Source organism: Rhinichthys klamathensis, unplaced genomic scaffold, assembly GCF_029890125.1.
Source record: "Rhinichthys klamathensis goyatoka isolate OS25496 unplaced genomic scaffold, OSU_Roscu_1.1 h1tg000210l_1, whole genome shotgun sequence".
NCBI classification, from domain to species: Eukaryota; Metazoa; Chordata; class Actinopteri; order Cypriniformes; family Leuciscidae; genus Rhinichthys; species Rhinichthys klamathensis.
In genome coordinates this window covers 3127214-3151220 of record NW_026606735.1, presented here as the reverse complement: position 1 = coordinate 3151220, position 24007 = coordinate 3127214, and the positions used below count along the sequence as shown (strand labels likewise).

The following is a 24007-nucleotide window of genomic DNA, read 5'->3' as shown; positions in this document are numbered from 1 at the left end:
TGGTCCATGAAATATTAGTAAATATGTGAACAATTAACAATAAAAATAAAAATATCAAGTCTTATTTTGCTGCTTAAATCAGCCAGGATATGTCTGACCAAACTCATTACTTTATAATTTATTGTACAAAAAGCAAAAAAAAAAATGTCTTTAAAATCAAGTCTCAGCACATAAGCAGCTACGCAAAATATCAGAACATGTGCACTGTTCTCCAGACTATTGGGGTGCAAATAGTCACTGTGCAATTTCAATCAATACCAATCGCTTGAAAATAAAGGGAAAACAATGCCTCTGACGTTTCAGCAACACTGTTGATGCTGATTTTGGTATTTTGAGACTGACAACTGTATGTAAGAGAAAGTACAACATAACAGGAAACTACTTACAAAGAAACCCACAAATGACTGAGTCTGCTATTGTATCAACTGTCACTGAGACTTAACAAACAGACAATTTAAACCACCTTCAATTAGACATTTCAAACAATACTATTCGTCTCTATAGTTCAATCTATCTTCAGGCTGAAAAGACTTTTCTGTCAACCAACACTGGCACTGAATCTTTAAAACGAGTTAAAGGATTTTTATCCAAATTATGCAAATCTTCCAAGGATATTCGACACCCTACAGAAAAAACAGTTTCTGAATTTAAACAAGTTCAATTCTCCACAGGCTCACAGACCATGTGGGCCATGAAATTTCTCTCAGGGCTGCAGCTGCAGGAATCTACTTTCTTTGTACTCTACTGCCTTTAAAGCATTTGAGTCTGTGTAATTTGGCACTGAGTACTTTCATTTCCTGTGGGCAATGCATTTACTCCTTGATGGAGTGGGGAATCTGCATGCTTACCCCCAAACCAGTCTCTAGTTTGATGCCTTGGGCATGAAAGCATGAAGAAATGTAATTAAACGTATGTCAAATGCTCAATCTTTGTAGATAGACTTAATTATATGTCACCTGTGAATTAACAGAAAGGGTGGCCAGATTCAAGAATTGTCATTTCTGAGAGGGTCTCACATGCTACACTGCTCAATGAATTCCAATTACAAGAATACACTGGTCTGTGAATGTCTCAAAAGAACAAAATTAACAAGGCAGACACTTCTTTGTCTCTACTGCCATTCTTTGATTATCTAAGGCAAATAATAATAAATAAAAGGCTTTGGTCAGGACCCTACTTACCCTCATACCAAGCTCAATGTTCTCTCCTCCATAGACCTCCATGCCTGGGTCAAGCAGTCCGATTTCTCCAAAATACTCACGATCCACAACAAAGGAACAGCCAATCATTGCAGGTGTCCTGTTTAAAAGACACAAATACATGTGCATGAGCAGTGCATTCCTATTTATTTATTCATTCAGACAGGCAGATAGGACGATTCACCGAGAAATAGAACGATAGATTTATAAATAGAATGACAGACCAATCGATATGCCGATAGATAGATTAGCCGATATATAGATAGATAGATAGATAGATAGATAGATAGATAGATAGATAGATAGATAGATAGATAGATAGATAGATAGAAACTTAGTAGCTGACTCTGAACATGGCTATAGGAAAATAAGTGCTAATGAATTAATAGCTCTTAGAGAGAGAAGTCGACTGGAAATCATTTACGAATCAGAGGTTGCAGAATCTGCCCTCTCACAGAGCATGAAGAATTTCTGTTTGAGTGGGAGTGAGATGAGCCAGAAGTCATATGTAAATTAGAAACTGTGTGTGTTTAAACAGAAATACACACCACTGAGAGACTGTGTGGTGAGAGTAATCGTGCAGACAGCAGAGAAGTGTTTATTTGTTTTTGTAAGTGGGTCTCTTTCTTCCCACTCTCCCTATATTCCCACTTGGTTTCTTTCTCCTCAGCGTCCAATATTAAAATAACTCCACATATGGCAGATTGCTGAGAAGGCAGTTATCCCTAGATTCCCAGGTCAGAGGTATACTGAACTTCTTTTAAAGAGTTTTGAATTCAAAGTAAATGTCATTCTTTGACAAGATTCTGATAGAAATGACCTTCAGAAACGCCAATGATTCAGGTGTTAAAATAATGAAAGTAGTTTCAAAATGAGATTCTTTTATAGAATTAATCAATTTGATGTTTAATTGGCATGCTAGAGCATGATGCCAGCAACGCTATGGTTCTGTGTTCTATTTCCAGGCAAATGCCAAGTTCACACAGCAACAGAATGCACTTTGCACTTTTAAATGCACTTTGAAGATAAGCATCAACAAAATGCATAATAAAAAAAATGATATATATAAATATTATATAAATATAAATGCATAAACACAAATATAATTGGACAATATTTATTTCTGGTTTTCATGTACAGTAAAAGTTAAAGAGAAACCTGCATGAACATGTGGGAGGAAGGTGGCTAAATAAAAAAATTCTATTTATTTTTGTGTTGGAGTCATACAGACACAATGTAGTGAGTTTTGCAAAAGTTTGCTCACCAAGTTTACTTTTCACTTGCATCTGTTCTAAAATTTTGCCTTTCTTTCAAAACCTTTGGGTCAGATCTGAGGTTTGATGCAAACACAGCAAGGGGCAAGAACGATTCTGAACCGCCTCTGAGGCTGTCAAATCTCCACAGACAAAAGATCTGTTGTGTCTCAGGAACTCAAGATGAATTTGTCATTGAATGTAGTTTTTGGTTTGGTGCATTGCTGGTGGGTTGAAAGTGAATTGTTTGTTGGCTAACCACAGGTGGGCTGCTTTGAGAGGCTAATGAATGCTATGCACAAGCATTTCTACTGTGATCCATTATTAAGATCACAAAGAATGAAAAGAAAAAACACATACAGTATCTAGTCCATGTTTTTGTGTAAACAGTGCTGTCTTGGGAAATGTTTTACCTACATCAATATTGATTTAATTGTGTCCAGAATAAATCACTATAGATACTTTTGCAAATAGAAGATTGTTTGAAAAGAAACGTTTTCATTGCAAGAATAATCTGTGGTGTGTTTTGAAAATGCTGATTTACACTTTACACTAATTTATTCCTTCTTTATTTTGGAGTTGGAAACAAGTACAGTGCCTATAAAAATATACACACTCTTGGAATGTTTTGTTTTATTTTCTAACAATACCGAGCCACAAAGGAATTAATGTGGCCCGTTTATCACTCAACAGAAAGGAAAAAAATTGTCAGACAATCTCTTCGTTCCTGGTGCGATGTGATGTGCTTAAAGCTCACACTTTAGAATCAGTTGTCTATGCTTGGTTACAATGCAGTCCTGTAGCTCAAAATACTGTACAGCATGGCGCAAGGAACACTGTGATCAAGGGTTCAATTCTCAGGTACGGAAGCCCTAAAGGGTCATGGTGAAGTAAAATGCAACGCTGGGGAACACAACAGTTTTGCGAGCAAACGCAAATGTTTTGAAACATATTTTGGTAACACTTTACAATAAGGTTTCATCATTTAACATTAGTAGACTACTTTAGCTAAAAATGTATCTCGGGTTCATTAAATAATCAATTCAGTAAAACAATTGGTTGCACTTTATTTTAAGGTGACGTAGTTACATTGTACTTACTTAAATAAGTACTGAGTGTTATTAATTAACTCTATACTATAGAGTTACAGTTAGGGTTAGAGTTTGTTTTAGGTTTAGTTACTTGTAATTATGCATAATTTACTGGGTAACACTAAAATAAGGTTTCATTAGGTAACAATAGTTAACTACTTTAGTTACACAATACAGCATTTTTTAATAGCAAGCACAGTTTTCAGTTTACAGTGACCCCAAAACGTATTTGGACACTTAAAAATGTCTGAATTTCATTGTTTTAGGGCCATATGCAAATAAAATGATGCTATCCTCTATCTCTCTCTCTCTCATGAAAAATACAGAATTTTTTCATATTAGTTAATGTTAATTTCAGAATTTTTTTTAATACATTATTAAAATCAACAAAGATTCATAAATACTGTAATAAATGTATTGCTCATTGTTAGTTCATGTTTGTAAATACATTAACTAATGTTAAAGGGTTAGTTCACCCCAAAAATGAAAATTCTGTCAGTATTTACTCACCCTCATGTTGTTCCAACCCCGTAAGACCTTCGTTCATCTTCGGAACACGAATTAAGATATTTTTGATGAAATGTGAGAGCTGGATCACTCCTCCATACTAGTCCATAGGCTTCTTCAGGGATTGAACTTACCGGCCTCGAAAAGTTATTAAAGACATAGTTAAAATAGTCCAAGTGACTACAGTGGCTCAATCTTAAGTTTATCAAGCGACGAGAATACTTTTTGTGCGCAAAAACAAACAAAAATAACGACTTTATTTCAACTATACATTTCCTTCTATTTGGGCCTCGAGTCAGTTAACGTAGTGTGATTCCGTAGAGCTACGTCACACGTAGGCTCACTATTGGCCGACGCTGGTCATGTGGGTGATGCGTGTGACGTACAACAACAGAAGCTTACGCTATTACACTAGTGAACTGACTAGAGGCCCAAAGAGAAGGAAATGAATAGTTGAAATAAAGTCGTTATTTTTGTTTTTTTTTGCGCACAAAAAGTATTCGCGTCGCTTGATTATTAAAGTTGTCTTTAATAACTTTTCGAGGCCGGCAAGTTCAATCCCTGAAGAAGCCTATGGACTAGTATGGAGGAGTGATCCAGCTCTCAGATTTCATCAAAAATATCTTAATTCGTGTTCCGAAGATGAACGAAGGTCTTTCGGGGTTGGAACAACATGAGGGTGAGTAATTACTGACAGAATTTTTATTTTTGGGTGAACTAACCCTTTAACTAATGAACCCTCTTGAAAACAACGATTTTCTATCAGAGGGCTCCTAGTAAATAAAATCATTGATTATTTTAGATGACTTTATAAAAATGTATCTTAATTTTTACATTAAATGATCTTTTTCTATTGATCAATGCCAAAAAGCCCAATTAGAACACTGTGATTCAATGCTCTAAAACAACAAAACAATACAATCCATGAGCACTTTTAAGCATTTTTATAAGCACTTCATGTGCACAGCCTAGCCAAGGTGGTCTTTCTTGAAAATGTTTCGTGGAATATCATAAGCATTCATGGCGTTTATCCCTATAGAGCGACTAATTGCTTATTTACAGACATTTGAATTGGACTGTCCTTCATTTAACAGTAAACATGAATCATTTAAATAAACCCTGCTGCAGTGTGCTATGAGTATTGGGATCCTCAGTGCTGAATAGCCACAGGCTAGCTGAGCTGCAGTGGATACACTGAGAGCTCGAGAGAAGTAGAGCTGAAATGATTTCCAATAGTGCACCACATTGACATACTGCAGGCCTGCGGGCGGCCATTTTGAACCTGTCAATATCAGCACTTGAGGGACAATGACTGTTGCCTTTTTCTGTAATGAGATTTTGTTCAAATATTTAACTTATATTGTTACCTCAGGTCATATATGCTTATATGATTTTTTTTAATTGAGTAGTGAAGTACAGTAGGAATCGATCTTGAGAGATTAATCATATTAATCTAAATTCGTTTGGAAAGACTCACTAATCAAGATCCTAAAGCTGTAGCTCATCTGGTGGAGCATGGCGCTAGCAACACTCGCTGATAAAACATTTATACTTTGAATGCACGAATGCACGAATGTGTTTTTAAAAGGTGTTTTAGTTCATAATTCATAGGTTTATTTCATTGTATTTATAATTAATGATAGTAAGTAAGATTTTACTTTAAAAAGGTCTTGATGTTGTTTGTGGTGTCTACTACAAAAGGTTTTCATGCTTGAATGTTCAAAAAATATTATTTTTCACATATTTTACATTATTGCAGCATCTCTCTTCCCAGTCTGTCAGAAACGCTCTGATTAGTTCCGGTCTCTATGAAACCCCTCCTCCCGAAAAGTGCAATGGGCTCTGATTGGTCGGCTGGACGAGTGTGTTGTGATTCGTCAACTGCCTCAAGCATGTGTAACCTGTTCTACTCGACCCGCTCCGAGCGGGATATGAACCGTGGTCTCCGGCGGGCGCTCTAAAAACAAGGCTAAAGAACGCAACCTCTAGCATTAGTCGGTAGAGCGCCTCTTGAGATCAGGGGAGTGAGGTTTACACGCACACCTCTTACTGGTCTACGATAGTTACACGTGTTTAGGAAATGTCACGACCCTTACCATGACACACTACTAACGCAACTCAACTAGACATCCCTCCTTTTTTTTTTTGTGTATGCCTTGGCCGGGAATTATTTAAATGAGGAATATTGTGACGTGTACGTTCCCGGAAGAAAACTCAAGACTAAAATCGAGGCGTTTCAGAGAGTTCAGAAACCGTACTTACTGATTTAGAGAATAACTCCTTTTGGAGTGACTTATGCTCTGTAACTTTACAGACGTTTTCATGGTCAAACAGCAACATTACACACTAACAAATGTTGAAAATATAAAAACGCACAATTGGTCCACCACAAAAGTACACTTACGAATACAGTTCAACTGGCGGTATTCTTGCAAACATCCATTTTGTGAAGATTTGTGACTGTAAAGTTTAATATATATGAAAAAAAATACGTTTTAGATGCTATGCGCTAAATACAAAAAAATGTTTACAGTATACGTTTACTTTAGGTAGGAATAGTTATAAAAGTGTATGGGATCACCCTGGCTCTCCAAATCAAAAGCTCTTAGGATATAAAAAAAAACTTTTCAGTAACCAATATGAGGCATCACAGGGATCAGCTCCAGTAATACTGGGCTACAGGCCTAGTTTCTCTCTCCAAATAGCTATCAGTCAGAGGCATGAATAATGAATGGGATTTCTGCTGTCCTGATACTCTCACACAATAGCGACCTTGACCAGATTTCATACGAAATGAAAAAGTCCACTCTTTTCTGGCAGGGTATATCCATCTCTTTCAGGGGTTTAGGACTGAGCTGTAACAAAGCTCATTTCACCAAGTTGGTTTTAAGCATAAAATGAGTATCTCACTGTAGAGGCTCATGATTTGAGAATTGGAGCATGTAGGGCTGGGCGACATCAAAATTGTGGCTTCGGTATGAGACCATCCACTGATACCTTGGTGGGAATACTAATTGTATTAAACATATTTATACTATCTGCAATAATCTTACTTGCATACAGTGACCCCAAAACGTATTTGGACACATTTAAAAATGTCTGAAATTCATTGCATTAGTGCCATATGCAAGTAAAATGATTGCAGATAGTGTGTATGTTTACTACAATCAGTATTCCTACCAAGGTATCAGTGGATGGTATCATGTACTATATATATATATATATATATATATATATATATATATATATATATATATATATATATATATATAGAGAGAGAGAGAGAGAGAGAGAGAGAGAGAGAGAGAGAGAGAGAGAGAGAGAGAGAGAGAGAGAGAGAGAGAGAGAGAGAGAGAGAGAGAGAGAGAGAGAGAGAGAGAGAGAGAGAGAGAGAGAGAGAGAGAGAGAGAGAGAGAGAGAGAGAGAGAGAGAGAGAGTATAGCATCATTTTATTTGCATATGGCACTAATAATATGAAATTCAGATATTTTTAAGTGTCCAAATACTTTTTGGGGTCACTGTAAACTAAAAACTGTGCTTGCTATATTTCTTTAAAACAAATATGCCACTTATTTTGATATTTTGATATCCGTTGCAATAAGCTTTATGCATTTTTAATTGTAGTTTCAGCGTCCAAATACTTTTTGGGGCCACCATGTATGTAGGTAATATTTGAACAAAAATATATTTCATACTTGTAGAGCTTTGATTATAATTAAACTCCATTCCCTGGGAATCAAAACATTTCCATGATCTTGGTGTTAGAAATGTTTGAGCTAAAATCCTGAGTAGCATCACATTGTCGTCCTGGTCAGACACCATAATAATTCTCTCAAACTGTGGTAAACCATGGTACTTTTTAGTACTGGTATGCCGTGCAATTCTACAGTGTTGACTGAATTTTTTTTTTCCACACTCTGTGAAATAACACTAACAAGCACTTCAGGGAAACGAAAACATTTATTGCACATGCAGGAAGCTAACGCCACCTTATCACTTCTAAAATATTAATCTCTTATATCCCTGGTCATTTATATTTCAGAGAATGTCCTCATGCATTATGGAGTGGACCGCTGGATGCCCTTACCTGATGGGGGCAGTCTCATCTCCTTTGTCCAGCCAATCCTGCGGTGGGATGATGTACATGCACCAGAGTCCCCAGTTGTAGCCATGAGCTGCATTAGCATATTGCTGCACCTCAAAGGTGTTGTACTTGATATTATCTATCGCAGGGAGGATTATCCTAGTGTGATCTTCTTTCACTCTGGTGAGGATAGGCTCAGCCCTGAATAAGTGATAGAGATCAGAAAGAAAGAAGAATAAGAGAGAGAGAGATCGGGAGTTGAGACATATTGAGCTTTTCTTACTTCCAGTACAAATAGTGGCTATTATATTCCTGCTACACAGAGCAACAGAAGTAAAAGCAAGTGTTAGGATGTCAGTGTGAAATGTTCTTACATTTTCTTAAAACATTCTCCAAAACGCCTACACTCTAAAAAATGCTGGGTTGTCTTAACCCAATTATGAGTCAAATATGGACAAACCCAGCCGTTGGGTTACATTTTTTTAATTACATTTTTAACCCAATGTTTGGATTTGTCCATATTTGACATAAAATTGGTTTAAGACAACCCAGCATTTTTTAGAGTGTATACCAGAGGCTGAAAGCAGGACTGATGGAGGAACTACAAACATTCCACAACTGAGAAACAACACTTGCCTGTATTAATCTTCTCAGATTTCATCCATATTGTCCACACAAATCACATTTTTGAATGTCATAGGAATACCAAATTGAACCAAATATTTAATGAGATTGATGAATAATTAAGGTTGTTGACAAGGTGTTATATTCACATTTTACACTGTGCCTTTTTGAATTTGTGAAAAGTAATACAATTTGTACATCACACAGTACACATACTAGATTGTAATGCACAAATGCCTCTGACATTGTAAATAACCAAAACAAATTAAATGCTACTTTCTCATTCAATTCATTCATCTATAGTATACAGCTTCTGTTTACTTTAAAACCCATGTGGCTGTTTCCAAGAATAATCTTGGTTAGAAAATTGATTCTGTCATTTTTGTAAATAAGCTTGTATCCCATTATCACAACCGGTGTTGGTTTAAAAGGAGAACAATCAAGCCTGGCAGCGTGATCATCACATATTGACATTTTCAGCAGAAGCAAACACTAGACTAACAAGAAAACCTGCAAAAACTTTCTGTCAGTCCCTCCCATCAATGTCCTTTGTGTACCTTCTCCACCTCGCAAATCATTTTTGTCTGCCGTCGATCTATGTCTTCTGAATGTACTATTTCTTATCTTTACATCCTTATATGTCTCTTCCTTTGGTGTCCTTCGTCTTTTTTTGAGGCCATCCTTAAAAAGCTCAATCACATTAAGGTAATGATCAACACGGAGACATGAGTTTTAATAGGGCTGTGAGTGGGGCTTTCAGGAAATAAAATAGCCTACTGAGAGGCTTCTTAATGTACGTGTCCAATTAACAAGAAAAAAGGGGTTTTAAAAGGGCTGCATATTGGTATCATCTGGGACAAAGGTCTTTTTATAGGGAATGGAGAAGGGATTTCCATGGATAGAAAGACAAAAGTTAGATAGTGTTACCTTTTGTAACATTACAAATGTCTTTATTGTCATTCATTTCTCTACTTTAATGCATCCTTGCTGAATAAAAGTATTCATTTCTTTAAAAAAACATCTTATAGACCTTAAAATTTTGATGGGTAGTGTATATATACCCAGAAAAATACATATCATATACAGTATAACAATAGGATTTTTGCCTTTTTATTCATAGATGAGGATGAGGATAGGATTAGAAAATGTCACAAGCCGGATTTAAATTTGACTCACTCATGCAAAAAATCTAATCACTGCCCTACAGTCCAAATCTGCTTCCAACCAACTATTGCAATTTGTGGTACAAGCTGCATTTAAACATGGTGCAAATTGTCAATTTATACTATATAATGGTAAATAGCAACAACTGATCTAAAAAAATAAAAAAAAATAAAAAACAGAAACTAAAACCTGTCAATCTACTATTCTACTACAGATGTCTCTATAGACCAGATGGCTGCTCTTTCATGAAAGCCTGGTCTTGAATAAGCCCGACACAACACATGTGGGGAATGCGAGGATGTACTGATACGCTAACCTTGCAAGAGAAACCATCCCTCTTGTGAACCCATCTATTCATCTTCTCTGTCCTTGGGCCGCTGGCGTCATAACCTGGACTAGCTACATGTAAGATCCCAAAGGAGCCAACTCTGGGCTATAAAAAACCTGTGGTGTGCAGATAAGATTCCACACGTCTTGTGCTGGTGAAAAACAATTCTAATCTGATCATTTGCTTAGTAGAGTCTCCATAGTAAGCTGAGATGCTAATAAATGGTTTAGTTGAGTGAAAATAAATCCAGTGTGATATATTATATAATGCTAGTAGCAATATGAGGAAACATAGCATGAAAATAACCAAGCATATCAGCTTTCCCTGATTTTATCATCCTATGTTATAGGGCCCTAGTTTAACGATCTAAGCGCATGGTCTAAAGGGCGCAAGTGCACTTAGGGCGTGTCCGAATCCACTTTTTGCTAGTTTAACGATGGGAAAAATGGTTGGCGCGCACGGCGCATGGTCTAAAAGTGTTGTCCCTATTCTCGTAATGAGTATGGGTGTGTTTTGGGTGTAATTTTCCATTCCCTTTAAAAGTCAGTTGCGCTCACACCATGGTGGATTCGCTATTTACGTGGTGGGCGTCTCCAGAGAGCAAATCTGAAAGCAATCTGCTCGTGTGCGAGGTTAAAGCGCTCAAGCAGACCATCTACTGGACAATCCAGATTGTACCATATCTTTATCTTTACACAAAATTCATCTTTTACATTGTAATCCTTTAATTTTAATATTTGGTTAGTTTGTGTGCTGCGCGTCCCCGTGTGCAAGCAGAGTGTATGTGCGTTGTGGACCCGCCGATAGGTGCACATTACTAATGCGCCTTTTATATAACAAAAACAAAATTGCTTTATTTCAGTTGCCACAAAATAGCAAGGCGCCAACAATGCGCCTGAACACACCTCGTTTTCAGACCAGCACTCCCATGGGTTCAAATGCATTTGCTATTTAAACAACGCGGCGCAGGACGTGAAAATGATAACTGCTTCGTGCTGAAACTAGCAAAAAACACTTGCATCGCGCCTGGCGCTGCATTCCGTCGGATGTATGATAGGGCCCATAGTCTTACGTCACCACTTAGTGCTAATATGCATACCCCACTGAATGCAAGTAGGAATCTGTAAAACTAGTGTTATGAAAGGAAATGTTACAGCCCACATTCCGTCCACTCTAGGATGTCACATAAAAGAACAAAAAAAAGAGAAAGAGGGGGGAAAATCATCAAAATATAACCGTACAGTATCACAGAGCCATGACTAGAGGGTTATAAGGCTAAACTCAAAACAAACATATCAAGTGCCACAAAAGACAGTGTGAAGGGAGTAAACAGAAGGAGAAAAATAAGAAAAAAAAGAAGGAGAAAAAAACTTCTAGAATATAGACAGGAATAGGAAAATTAAAAAGTAAAAAAATATGCTGCACTGCCTCCCCTAAGATGAATGTCCAATTTTAAAAACTCCGTCCTAATACTAACACAGCTGCCAGTAATTGCTAGGATTAATTACAAAAGGGACTCTCTTTGGTATACAAGACGGGGTGTGCAGAAGGGCAACAGTGATCAGTTCTTTCATTACCCACAGGACACGCTTGGATATTTCCAAAATAGATGAAAAAGCCAGACACGAAATCAGAAATAATAAATAGGAGAAAAAATATTGAAGGAAAATCTTGTATTAACAGCCTTAGATTGACAACCATCATCGATGCCACATTTAAAATGCCAGGTTTAATAATGATATTTTGTTTTGGTTTATTCTAACATCATTCCTTCATGTACACTTTATGTATATAATGTCTCAGACAAAAAACAAATCTGCATGCATCTTAGAGTAGATACACAGTGGAGTCCAAAACATCTCCAGGAATCTGAAATTTGAAATGTAATTTAAACATTGAATATAAAAGTACATATTTTTGGATTTTTTAACATTTTAAAACAAAGGAAAATCACATTAATAATAATAATCATCATTATTTGCAGATCAACTTTTCACTCAAATTGTTATGCTGATCATATAATTTGTCAGGAAAATGTCTGTATTAAATATGAAAAATGAAGAACAAAAGCATTCTCAGTCTCAGACAGTCTCAGCCCACAGTATATGTTCTACCCAGTGTTATTGTTAACAAAAACTACAAAAAAAAACAATTTTGGTAGCAGAAATAACGGTGAAATACAATTAGATATAGCCTAAATATTAGATAAAATAAAAAAAATACTACAATAACAAACTAAACTGAAATAAAAATAAAAATAATTAGAGCTATTTAGAAATGCAAAAAAAAATGACAAAAGCACATAATAAAATAACAAAGATTAAAATTAGAAATCTAAATAAAAAAATAAAAGCTAAAAATATTAATAAATACTATAACAGTAAATAACACTAAAATAACACTGGTATTGTGGAATAGATGTACAGTCTGTTCAATGATCAAAAACTGAAAATGTAGATCCAACCTGGGACTTTAAAACATACAATCCCGCAACCCATATGTCTATCTCTCACAGCCACGTTTTCATTCATGTCAACTTAAATATGGCGCCTACCTTGACTAAGGTCCATGGGGTACATCATAAATCACTTAGTCGAAACAATAAAGCTCTGTAGCCCATGCACAGTCTCGCACAATTTGCTGAGTAAACGGATCTCTATCACCCCACATGCTTGACTTGGCATGTCATCTTATGGAGGTAAGTCTTCCTCCCTTTACAGATAGTCCAGGAACACAGTCCTTAGAGATTAGCCCTCAATTCTCCACAACTGATGAAACTCCTGTGTGACATATCCAGAATTAGGAATGTTTCTCTCATGTGCCTCTATCAGAAAATGAAATCTTGCCTCATTCACTGCAAAGATCCCATGAACTGCTTGTGTCTGCTTAGTGTGCTGGGAATAGTGCCTGGTTAAAAAAGGTTAGTCTAGGGCAAAATGTTCCCCAAAGCTTTTTTTATTCCTGTAGTAGGATGGAGGATTTAATTTTTTACATGCTGTTTTTAAGCACATTATGAATCTGTTGAGCAGCTTAGAAGCTGGGATAGATTTATCGCCTTTAGACATGTTGCAGCCTGTCACGGTAAAGCTATGTTAGCCTCATCCTGTTAAATGTTTTACTTTTCCCCCTCCTAAATATTTATGAAATGTTCCCAAGAGCAAGTCCATCATCCTCACAGTATCTGTGTGCTGACTTCATAATAATATGCTCTAAAAATACATAAGCTCAATTTAGACAGTAAACTCATTATTAGGTTGAAAATTGGCCACTTGCAGTATCATCCATATTAATTAACTATAAACACAATGATTAATCACTTACCAAATATGATGAATGATTCATTTAACTTTCCAATAAGCCAACACAACTAATTATGTCTAAATTCCTTTAATGTCAAGGTATATTCAAATCACTGGTTACTAATTGGTGATTTCCTGAACAGAGACTAAACCCACTCTCCTGATAAATCATTTAAATGTGGATTAACTCTAAAATGCGAAATCAGCAAAGACCTCGACTAATGTTTGAACATAATTTTAAGTCAGGATTACAAGTTTCACTTAGTCAGACATCAGCTAGTCCAAACTGCGGTTTAGTAATCGGTCGATCTCACCAGCACATAAAGTGTCTAAAATAAAAAGACAGATAGATAGAACAATATAGATATAAAGAATGATGGAAGGAATGAAAGAAATAACAACATAATGGTAGATAGAACGGCAAAGTGCACGATAGATGGCAACTTTTTGGCAACACTGTATATGTCAAAACTAAAATAGAACACAGACTATTTATTTATTTGGTTGTTTTACAATAGATGGAAAATGTGTATAGGAATCAAATACAAGCTGAACTAACTGCCTATGTTGGGTATGATTAAGCTGAAAGTCTTTTTTTTATCATTGGTTCTGTAGTGGAGGTCTGGCAGTGAACATTTCTCTGTGAGCTTTTAGCTTCATTTTGCAAGTAGCCTACTGTGTTTGTACTTCCAATTGACTGGCTTCAAAAATGCTCATCCCTCATACTTCATTAGCTTTAATCACTTCAGATTTTTCATCTGGAGTTCTTCATCAAGTTCCAGTAGATTAGTGTGGTAAAAGGTGAATCAACAATTATGTAAAGCAGCTCTAAAGTCTTCAATGGTGCATGCAAGCTAACCTGTCTTTAGTTCTGACAATATCACATCAAAGGATCTAAAAAGCACCAAAAAAAAAGCACAATGACACTTTACCAATATCACACGTCATATAGAACACTTTTAATTCACACTCTTTTCCTGTTACCATTAGCTTATTATAAATTTTACACTTGATTTCAAACCTTAGAAAGAGCACAAATTAAGCCTTCACAAATAGTATTGACCCGACATTTGGCTCTAGATACAATTAAACCATTTAGTGAACCACAGATTTAAAACTATTTCAAAACTGTTACTGGGATAGCCTAGTGGTTAAAGATTCAATCTAATAATCAATAGGTTGTGGGTTCAAACCCTGCACAAAGGGGAATCTATAAACTATCATCATGTGGCCTTGAGCAAGACACTTAGCCTGACATTGTTCGTGTAACAATACTGTACACTGATAAACTGTCAGCTAAATGACAAATCTGACATCATTTTTATCCTGAGATTCACTTCCTGAGATAATAAAAGCATCTAAGAAACTATTGATTAAGAAACCGAAAGGTGATTTCAATAGTGCAAACAGAAAGGCTTTCATTGGGAGGAACACGGCAGTGAGTCCTTGGAGGTTTGCTTGAAATGTTCATATGGGCTCCTGGAAAGGTCGTCCCAGTGAAAGCTATGTATCGATTAATGTTTTCATTGAGACACTGAGGTCAGAGTTTAATGTGAATCCCATTAATCATCGTTTTGAAAGTATGTGACACCAATTATAGAATTTTTGCTTTATTGATTTTTGAGAGTGCCTTTCTATCCAATAAGCAACTGTGTGGTACATGTCAGATATTATATTATAGAAATCGCTCCTCTATGAAATCACTATGGTAACCACCATTAATGCATTTCAGTGCTGTGAAATCATTAGATGTATATTTAAACTGATCTGAATCTCTTCACTAAAGTCACAGGCGGAATTCCAATGCACATCCTATAAGCATGCAAGACGATCAGTGCATCCCAATCTAGAATATTGAAAATTGTATGCTAAAGGTGCCTAGATTGCTATGTTTTCAAAACTATTAAAGGCTACACTGTAAAAAAATTGCTGTAGTTATGCAGCTGTTTGCCAGTAACTTACTATAGATTTAAATTGATGTAGCCTATATTTACTGGCAACAGTTTGTTCAAAGTTAAATGAACATTAAACATTAACAAGTCTTTGTCTTTACAGAATAAAATTATAAAATAACAATCTAATGCAAAGCATTCTGGGAACCAGAAATCTAGATTAAACTTTTTCTGTTTTTTTTTTCCTTCAGATTTTGGTTCCCAAAATGCTTTGCATGAGGCTGTTATTTTAGTTTTATTCTGTAAAGATAAAGACTTGTTAATGTTTAATGTTCATTTAACTTTGAACAAACTGTTGCCAGTAAATAACATCAATGTAAAACTACAGTAAGTTACTGGCAAGCAGCTGCCAGTAATACTGTAATTTCTACAGATTTTTTTTACAGTGTAATTCACACTGCATCGACACACAGAGACCAACGCCGATAGTCAACGAATTACAGTATGTTACTTCTAAGACATTTCAAGACCCAACGAATGCTGGTTCAACATGTTCAATCGGTGAAAATAAGCAACATACGCCAACAGGGGTGTGAACGTGTTTTGCCATCTGTTGATGCAGAGTGAATTAGCCTTAAATTGTGCACACATGCATTTAGCCTAAAACAGTTTTTAAAAATGACTGAAAAACAGGCAGGCAACAACATTTCAAATGTATAAACCTAAGATTGAGTGATTATGAATGTTAAAGTAATACATTAATTATGCAGTAAAAGTATGCAAATTGAGATTCAGCCACAATCATTAAAAAAAAACAAGTGTTAAGTAAATGCAACCAGTTGACTACACTGAGTTACGTAAAATGAATAAGTACATACTTTTTTATTTTACACAAAATTAATTTATCTTGATTTTAGACATACCTGTATATTCTACAACCTAACCACCTCTACATGGTGACCACAAAAACTTTAACAAAAGAAACTCTAGTAAATATCCAACATATCTGAACATTAAACTCTAGAAGGACTTTGCTTTAGGACACTTCATTTCAACATTTACTTTCCAAATTCCTACAGCATGTTGTGAACTAAAAATTCAAATGTAGTCCCAACACAAATTAAGTAAACTTAAATTTGACATATTTAAGTGTAGCTCTGGAACACATATGTACATTAAATAGTCAGTTAAAACACACAAGCACACACACTGTCATGTATTTGTCTCTTGTTTTGTGTGCAAACACATGGCCGGTTGTTTTGGGCTATGTGTTGGCATTGTCTTGTGTTTTACCTGGTTTCCTTGTTAATGTTGTATCAGTGTCACCTGTGATTGTGATCATGTGTCCTTACCACGCCCCTTGTTCCCTCGTTAGTATTGATGTTCATCAGTGTCACCTGTACCTTTTGTGATGTGTTCTATGTAAGCTCCCGGTGTTTGTTCCTCAGTGCTGGTTCGTCTTGTTAACAGTCGGTTCTGTGAGTATTGTGCTCTGTCTGTGAAAGTTCCAGTTCCTATTTGTGGTCAAGTCTAGTTATTGTCTGAGTTACTGTTTGTTTGCCCCATCGTGGGTTTTTGTTTTCCGTTTGTAATAAACCGTGTTTTGTAAAATTACTGTCTGCGCTTGGGTTCTATTTAGCGTAACGTGACAGATCTGTCACGTTACGCTAAATAGAACCCAAGCGCAGACAGTAATTTTACAAAACAGCGGGGGAACAAACACCTGAGGAACAAACACCAGGAGCTTACATAGAACACATCACAAAAGGTACAGGTGACACTGATGAACATCAATACTAACGAGGGAACAAGGGGCGTGGTAAGGACACATGATCACAATCACAGGTGACACTGATACAACATTAACAAGGAAACCAGGTAAAACACAAGACAATGCCAACACATAGCCCAAAACAACCGGCCATGTGTTTGCACACAAAACAAGAGACAAATACATGACACACACACACACACACACACACAGTGTGTGTGCAAGTGCAGCCAAGTCCTGCAACTTTAACAAGGTCACATTCTGGCCCACATAATCCATCTCAGTTATCAGTCTCTGACATCCTATATTGCCATAATATGAAGAATAGGATGTTTCGGCACCTTTGTTTATGAATATATTTATGGCTACAGTTATCAAATCCATTGAAGCAAAGGTGAAGGCATAGAAATAGCCTGTTGTACACAATTTACATCTATTTCAGCAATAATCTTGTGGTTGCACAGATCAGCAATAATCTTTTGGTGCCGTTGTACATGAGAGGATAGTAGAATAAGGAATTTGAAAGATTAAACTGAAATCCTACTGCATGTTTACACAGCTATCTAAATGGGGAAATATTATAACCTAACCCTAATCCACAACCCTAACATAAATCTTTCTGCATTACTACAATAATAATAAAAAAAAAACATTTGATCAGATTTAGGTCACTTCTGAGTAAAAATGTAATAATAATAATACAAATTATTAAATAATAATTCCCCAAATATGCTGAAATAGTAGGAACACATACAAAGTTACAAACATTGTGGTTCATAAATGGAGAGTCCTGTCGACTTGGGGGGGGGGCGATTTTCCTTTTACTTCTATTGTTTTTATGCTGGTGATATTTTCTGTTCCCTAAAACTTGGCAGGTTCCCACAATACAGATGATTTCAGGTTTCATCTTCCTTGTGGGGATATCTGATCTCCACAATGTATGCAAAACCTCATGCACACACACAGGAGAAGACAAAATCGATGAAGCTGAAGAATGTAATACGTGTGCCACTTACGGGACTAAAGGGAATAGAAAAAATTAAGATTTTCAGGTTTTTATGCAGGTTTTCCAAACACTCCTACCACCCCATTCCATTATTTGGTCCTGCTCAGAATTCGAAACTCTTAATCATATAGAAAAAAAGGTTTGCGAAGACACAGCGTAAAGGTTTGGAACAATGTAAGGATGTATAAATAATAAGTAATGACAGAATTCTCATTTGTGTGTGAACTATTCCTTTAAGATTAATCATGTCATTTCATTCAGTTAAACTAGCAGCACCAAACCTAATAACAGCATACCAAATACTCCATTTATTCACAAAGTCCCACTAACAAGAAGTCAAAGAAGAAAGTTGGACTGCTCAAAACAATCAAAGCCACAGTGTTTACAGTCTTCAAGAAGTCAACATAAGAATGGCGTACTTAAGTTCAGCACACTAAACTGGGACAAGAGAAAGTATTTTTGAAATTGAAAAAAAATTACACGCTTCAGCTTTAAAAAACATATCAAAAGATCAGACAATTACACCCACAGAAGGAGCTGATAAACAACTATGTACGTTTGTTTATATCGTTGTGGGACACATACCTGCAAGGCTTATATTTTTTGGTGTTGCTATTGAATTTTCTATCTAGTACCACATATATAATACATTTCAGATTCTCTAATGTATCACTGTGTTTCTCCCTTTAAATCAAACAAAGCTCCCAAGAAACCTGAGGCAAAGATGCAGGAAGAAATTGAAAGAGAAAGAAAAGGTGTGGGAGATCGACGAATCAAACCAGTGTCAAACACAACTGTGAACAATGGGGACTGGAAGAATAAGACACAAGGGCAAAAGGTTACAGCGGTGGAAGGCTGGACATACTTTTCAGGGGGGAAGATGGCCTACAGATGAGGGCTCAACAATATCAATTATCAGTCACCTGTGTAATGACGCACACACACACTCACACGTTTACCATTTCAGAATTCAACAGCAGATGATAAAAGACCCAAGTCATGAATAATCAATAATGTTCAACAGAGGCCTTCTCTTGTATTCATACAATCACAGCTAATTCTGCCAGTCTACCGAACACTGTGCTGGGCCACTCTATAAAGGTTAAGCGTGTGTTATAAATAATGAAATTCTGTCAGGAGCCAGATGCTTTAATTTAGGCATGTATGTTCAGTACAAGTACAATGCATATTGAAATACACACCGATTGTGACTTGGGGTGCAAAGGTAGATCTTGTTCAGCTCAGGCAGCTGAAAAATTCTGAAATGGAAACACCAAGATGGAAATAAAACTTCCTGAAATGTAAAAAAAAAAAAGAAGAAGATGTTTTCTCTTTCAAAATTTAATTAAATACCTGCATTTGATTTGAGGCAGCACATAAAATGCAGAATTGCAAGGAAGTGCAATTAAAATTAATTAAATTAGAAAGAAAAATATAGATGTAATTTTAACAAGAAAAGCACATTTGGCATGGCAAACTCTGAATGCTGACTTAACAATATTTTATTTGAAAGGTTTTAAAAAATCATATTCCTGTCATTCCAATTCAGCTCAAGTCACGTGAATGAATAATGAACGAGTTTAGAACACTATGTTCTGTCCTGGAGAAAAGGTTTTGTGTAAGTCATAGTAGGTGCAATTTATGACCCACTGGACTGGCTGTATACTCTATCCTCATGTGACACACACACACATCTTGAATCTGACAGGCCGACAAGCTCAAATTAGGGTGGAATTACAGGCTGTGGTTTAATTTGTTATGTGCTGTCCACAAGTGTCACTCACACTGAAGACTGAAGCACCTTTAGAAAATTACATAATTCACAATCTAGAGCTCTACAGACGACAAGCTAAATCACACATATGCAATTGAGTGAGTAGTCGAGTGACTACAAAATTCCCCCATGCCAAAATCTGGCAAAAAACAAAACTTGTTCATGTAATATAATGTAGAATTTGTAGAACTATAAGAGGGCACACACTTAAAATAATGTACCATGCACCAAAATACCATGAATGTTAGCGCAGATAATATATAGTCTCCTATTCCTTGGCCAAACTACCATGCTCAACATGACTTCCTTAAAATGATTACTCAAAATATTACTGATCCCCTCTGTGCATAAAAGTTGGTGCAACAGTGATTTGGGTTGAAAAGATTTGCTGAACCTGTCGGGAGCTAGATGTAAGGTTGAAAGATAACTTGTCAGACCATAATACCCTTTCCGTTGCCCATTGGTCCAGGTTTTATGCTCCATACACCAGGTTATGTCTTTGTCTGTTGGCCTTGGAAACAAGAGGATTCGGAGCAACATCCCTGCCATAAATCTGAGCTTTGTGAAGCACATGACGTTAAGTTTTTTTTCCAGCTCAGGTCACAGAGGATTCAACTCTGTGGTCATTTTTAAGGATCTACTTCTGAGGCACTTAGCAACTGTACTGTGAAATATCCATCTACTCCTCTTGGGAAGGAAAAAAAAAACTTTAAGCAAGGAGCCTGTTGAACTAAAGGAATCACTATGCTCATCAAGTAAACAAAGCCACAAAATCTAAGCAAAACAATCAAACGTGTTGTCACAAAACAATCCGCATAGCATTCAAGTGTCCACTATATGAGTGTAACATCTGCTCCCTCCAACCAACAGAGGGAGCCCTCACCTGAATACTGACATCACTCAATTTCTTCTGCAGCCACTTCCTGTTTGGTATATATAAAGGCCCTGTCCCAAATGGCGCACTTCATGCGGACTTTCGGTCTCGTGGACTTAAATTGCGCGTGCTCGCCGAGTCTACGAGTCCGTAGGCCGTCCCATTTAGCATTTTAACGCTCTGAAGTGTGCTCAGCAGCGCCCCCTTTGTACCCTTGAAGCGGTCTTCCGCGAAGCCCGCATAGATGCAGGCTCCACGCACTTTAACTACCCAGGAATCCTTGCGAAAGGCCAATCAGACAACGGATGGGAGGAGATTTCGCTCACGGACAATTGTTAACATGGCTGAGAAGAAAATATTTAAGTGTAATTATCATTACGGTTTTTATGACAAGTTTATACAAACATTATGATCATCGACCAGTGGTTGATGTCTCAAACATAGGCTAATAATAGCGAGCTGAATAATACGATCGCATTATGATTCATTAAATAAATAGAACAGAATCTCAGGGCTTTACTGAGTCATATGTAAACACAACAACAATAGGCAGCATATTTCCCCGAACCTGTAGCTCCTGTCCATAACAACAATCAGACCGTCTTCCTGTTTCCGGTGTGACGATCGAGTCTGTCGCAAAAATACCTCTCAATGCGCTGAGTTCATTACAATGAGCTCCTAGTTAATAATTCTCTGTAATAATTTAAATGTCGCTCCAAACCTGTATGACTTTATTACTTCTGTGAAAGCACAAAATAAGATATTTTGAATGTTTCAACTGCTTTTGCCCATACAAGGAAATTCAAAAGGGTCCAACACAACTTTAAACACAGCCAAAAAACAAAGCACTGAAACATTCTTCAAAATATCTTCTTTTGTGTTCCACAGAAGAAAGAAAGTCATACAGGTTTGTAACGAGGTTCAGTAAATGATGACAGAATTAGAATTTTTAGTGAATTTACCTCTATATTTTAGAAACTGTTGTTCTTAGCATATATGAAGTACTTCACAGTTTCTGTGACCGAAGCTCTTGCAGTTCAGATATTGACTAATTGGCCTCTTTGGATTTCTGTTAGTTGCCTCCGGTTACTTTGAAACTTAAACATCAAAGTGCTAATTGTCAACCCTCCTGCATAGCACGATATGTCCTGCCAATATGAAATCAACTTTCCTTTGAAGCTTTGCTTTACGTCAAGTTACTTCAAAGTTTAACATGTGATGTTTCTATAAATAGAAAAATATTTCTCATCAAATGTGGAACATATTTCAAACAAAATAGACAATATATCCATGGGAAGATCTGATGGTACAATGACTAACAATAACAAGTGCAAGTCCTAGGTCAGGCGGTTCTATCTGACGACGAAATGATAGGCTGGTGATGACATGAAGAGAGGAGTTCCTCACAATTCAGAACAGATTTTATTTTTGAGCTTGGATATGATCACCCTGTGAAAGCTAACAGTATGTTAAAGGTGCCATATCATTAGGAATCAAATGTTCCTTGATCTTTTGACATACATGACCTTGATGTACTATGAAAACATGCTAATTTTCGAAACTTCTGCTCATTTGTGAAGAGGGTGTTTCTTAAAGGCGCAGCAGCAAAACACATACTGTTTATTTCAGCCAGACAGAGGGTGGAAAATCAATATGCAAAAACATTACATTAAAAAAATTATGTTAGAGGAACGCTAAGGAAGAAAAAAATAAATTATGATATGACCCCTTTTAAATAAAACACTAAAACGCATTTCATTTCCGACTGTCTCATTTCACACCTTGAAATTTGGAGCTCACACAGAAGCAAAACCCATTTAAAGGAAAGAGCAATCCAAGTTTTGCACAAGGGAAGTGATAATGAAACAAATTTAATTTTGGCTCAAAGACAAGCATCTCCTGTCTTTCTGACCGCAGATTCAGCATCATGTGCCTGAGACGGTGGCCTCATTCAGTGATCATCTCTCCATTAAATGTTTATGTTGTGGAACAAAGAGGAAAAGCTCATTAATGGTTAATCCATAATTCCCCAATGGAGGTCATAATGGGACGCCTTAATGAGAACTCATTGCTTTTGAGTTGAAGGAGGTGACAGATGAAGGATGCCTAAGTTCATTTAAGGATTGTGAGTGCGGGCTGGTAGTGCAAGTCTCAGCACATCGGAGCTGTTTTGTGTTTTTGGAGGCAACAAACAATGGATTTATTCTTCTACCTGGATTGTAGAGGTAGATTCTGGAGAATCGCGTTTTTTTTTTTGTTTCAAATAGAGATCACGATTCTCCCATTATTCTAAACAGACAACTGAATACAATAACACACTTTACTATAGATTCTGACAAATGATTAATTGCTGCAGTCTATTTGTTAGAATTAATTATTTTTAAAAAACATTGGTACGAATGAATGATTCAATAACCCACTCAAAAATACGTCACTCGTTTCATGACTGGATGAATCAGCGGTTTTGAACAAATATCTTGAATGAACGATTCAATGACTCACTCATAAATAATTCACTTGTTTCATTACTGGATGAATCAGCGTTTTTGAGCAAATTGCTTGAATCAATGATTCAATGACAAACACAATTTTTAACAGTCACTTGTCGCAACCTAGTCAGTCCCTCCAGGATTTCACGATTTTTTTGTGTGATTTTTGCGATCAAAATGACTGATTTTGTGGTGGTAATTTCCAGAAATTTGTGAAAAAATTTGCGATTTTTATATTTTATAATTAGGACATCACATTTACCATAATAGTATTATGTCAGATGCACAATAGTCATACATGACACAAATGACAAACAAATTGCATAAAGCTTGTTTATTTGGTCTAATCAAATTCTTTTTTTTAAATTGTGCTGTAGCCTATTGTTGTTGCTTGCTTGAATAACATTAACAGCACTGACAACAGCAGGTATATTAGGTTACTGTCACTTTAAGACCTACTACAGTAATGACAAACGTCCCAATCAGTTATTACTGATTGTTTTACGTAAATACTTGCCAAGATTAATATTTTTAAGTAATTGTAGCTATGTGTATTTGTTCAAGCGCTATAAAGAGAATTCAATATTCTAACTAGGATGACAGGCGGTGACACGCAGTCAGTCAGTCACACACACACACACACGCTTGCAGT

The 24007-nt window shown here is 36.4% G+C and overlaps 1 protein-coding gene across 1 annotated transcript in view; it reads right to left on the bottom strand.

Annotated features, from left to right (window-relative positions):
* The window catches only part of galnt9 (polypeptide N-acetylgalactosaminyltransferase 9), a 95641-nt gene that overhangs the window by 32742 nt on the left and 38892 nt on the right, over nucleotides 1-24007 (bottom strand). Inside the window, exons 5-6 of the mRNA XM_056263924.1 lie at nucleotides 8138-8335; nucleotides 1182-1299 (exon numbers count right to left, since the gene is read on the bottom strand). Of these exons, the coding sequence (XP_056119899.1) occupies nucleotides 1182-1299; nucleotides 8138-8335 (316 nt within the window). The remainder of the gene's footprint in view (nucleotides 1-1181; nucleotides 1300-8137; nucleotides 8336-24007) is intronic.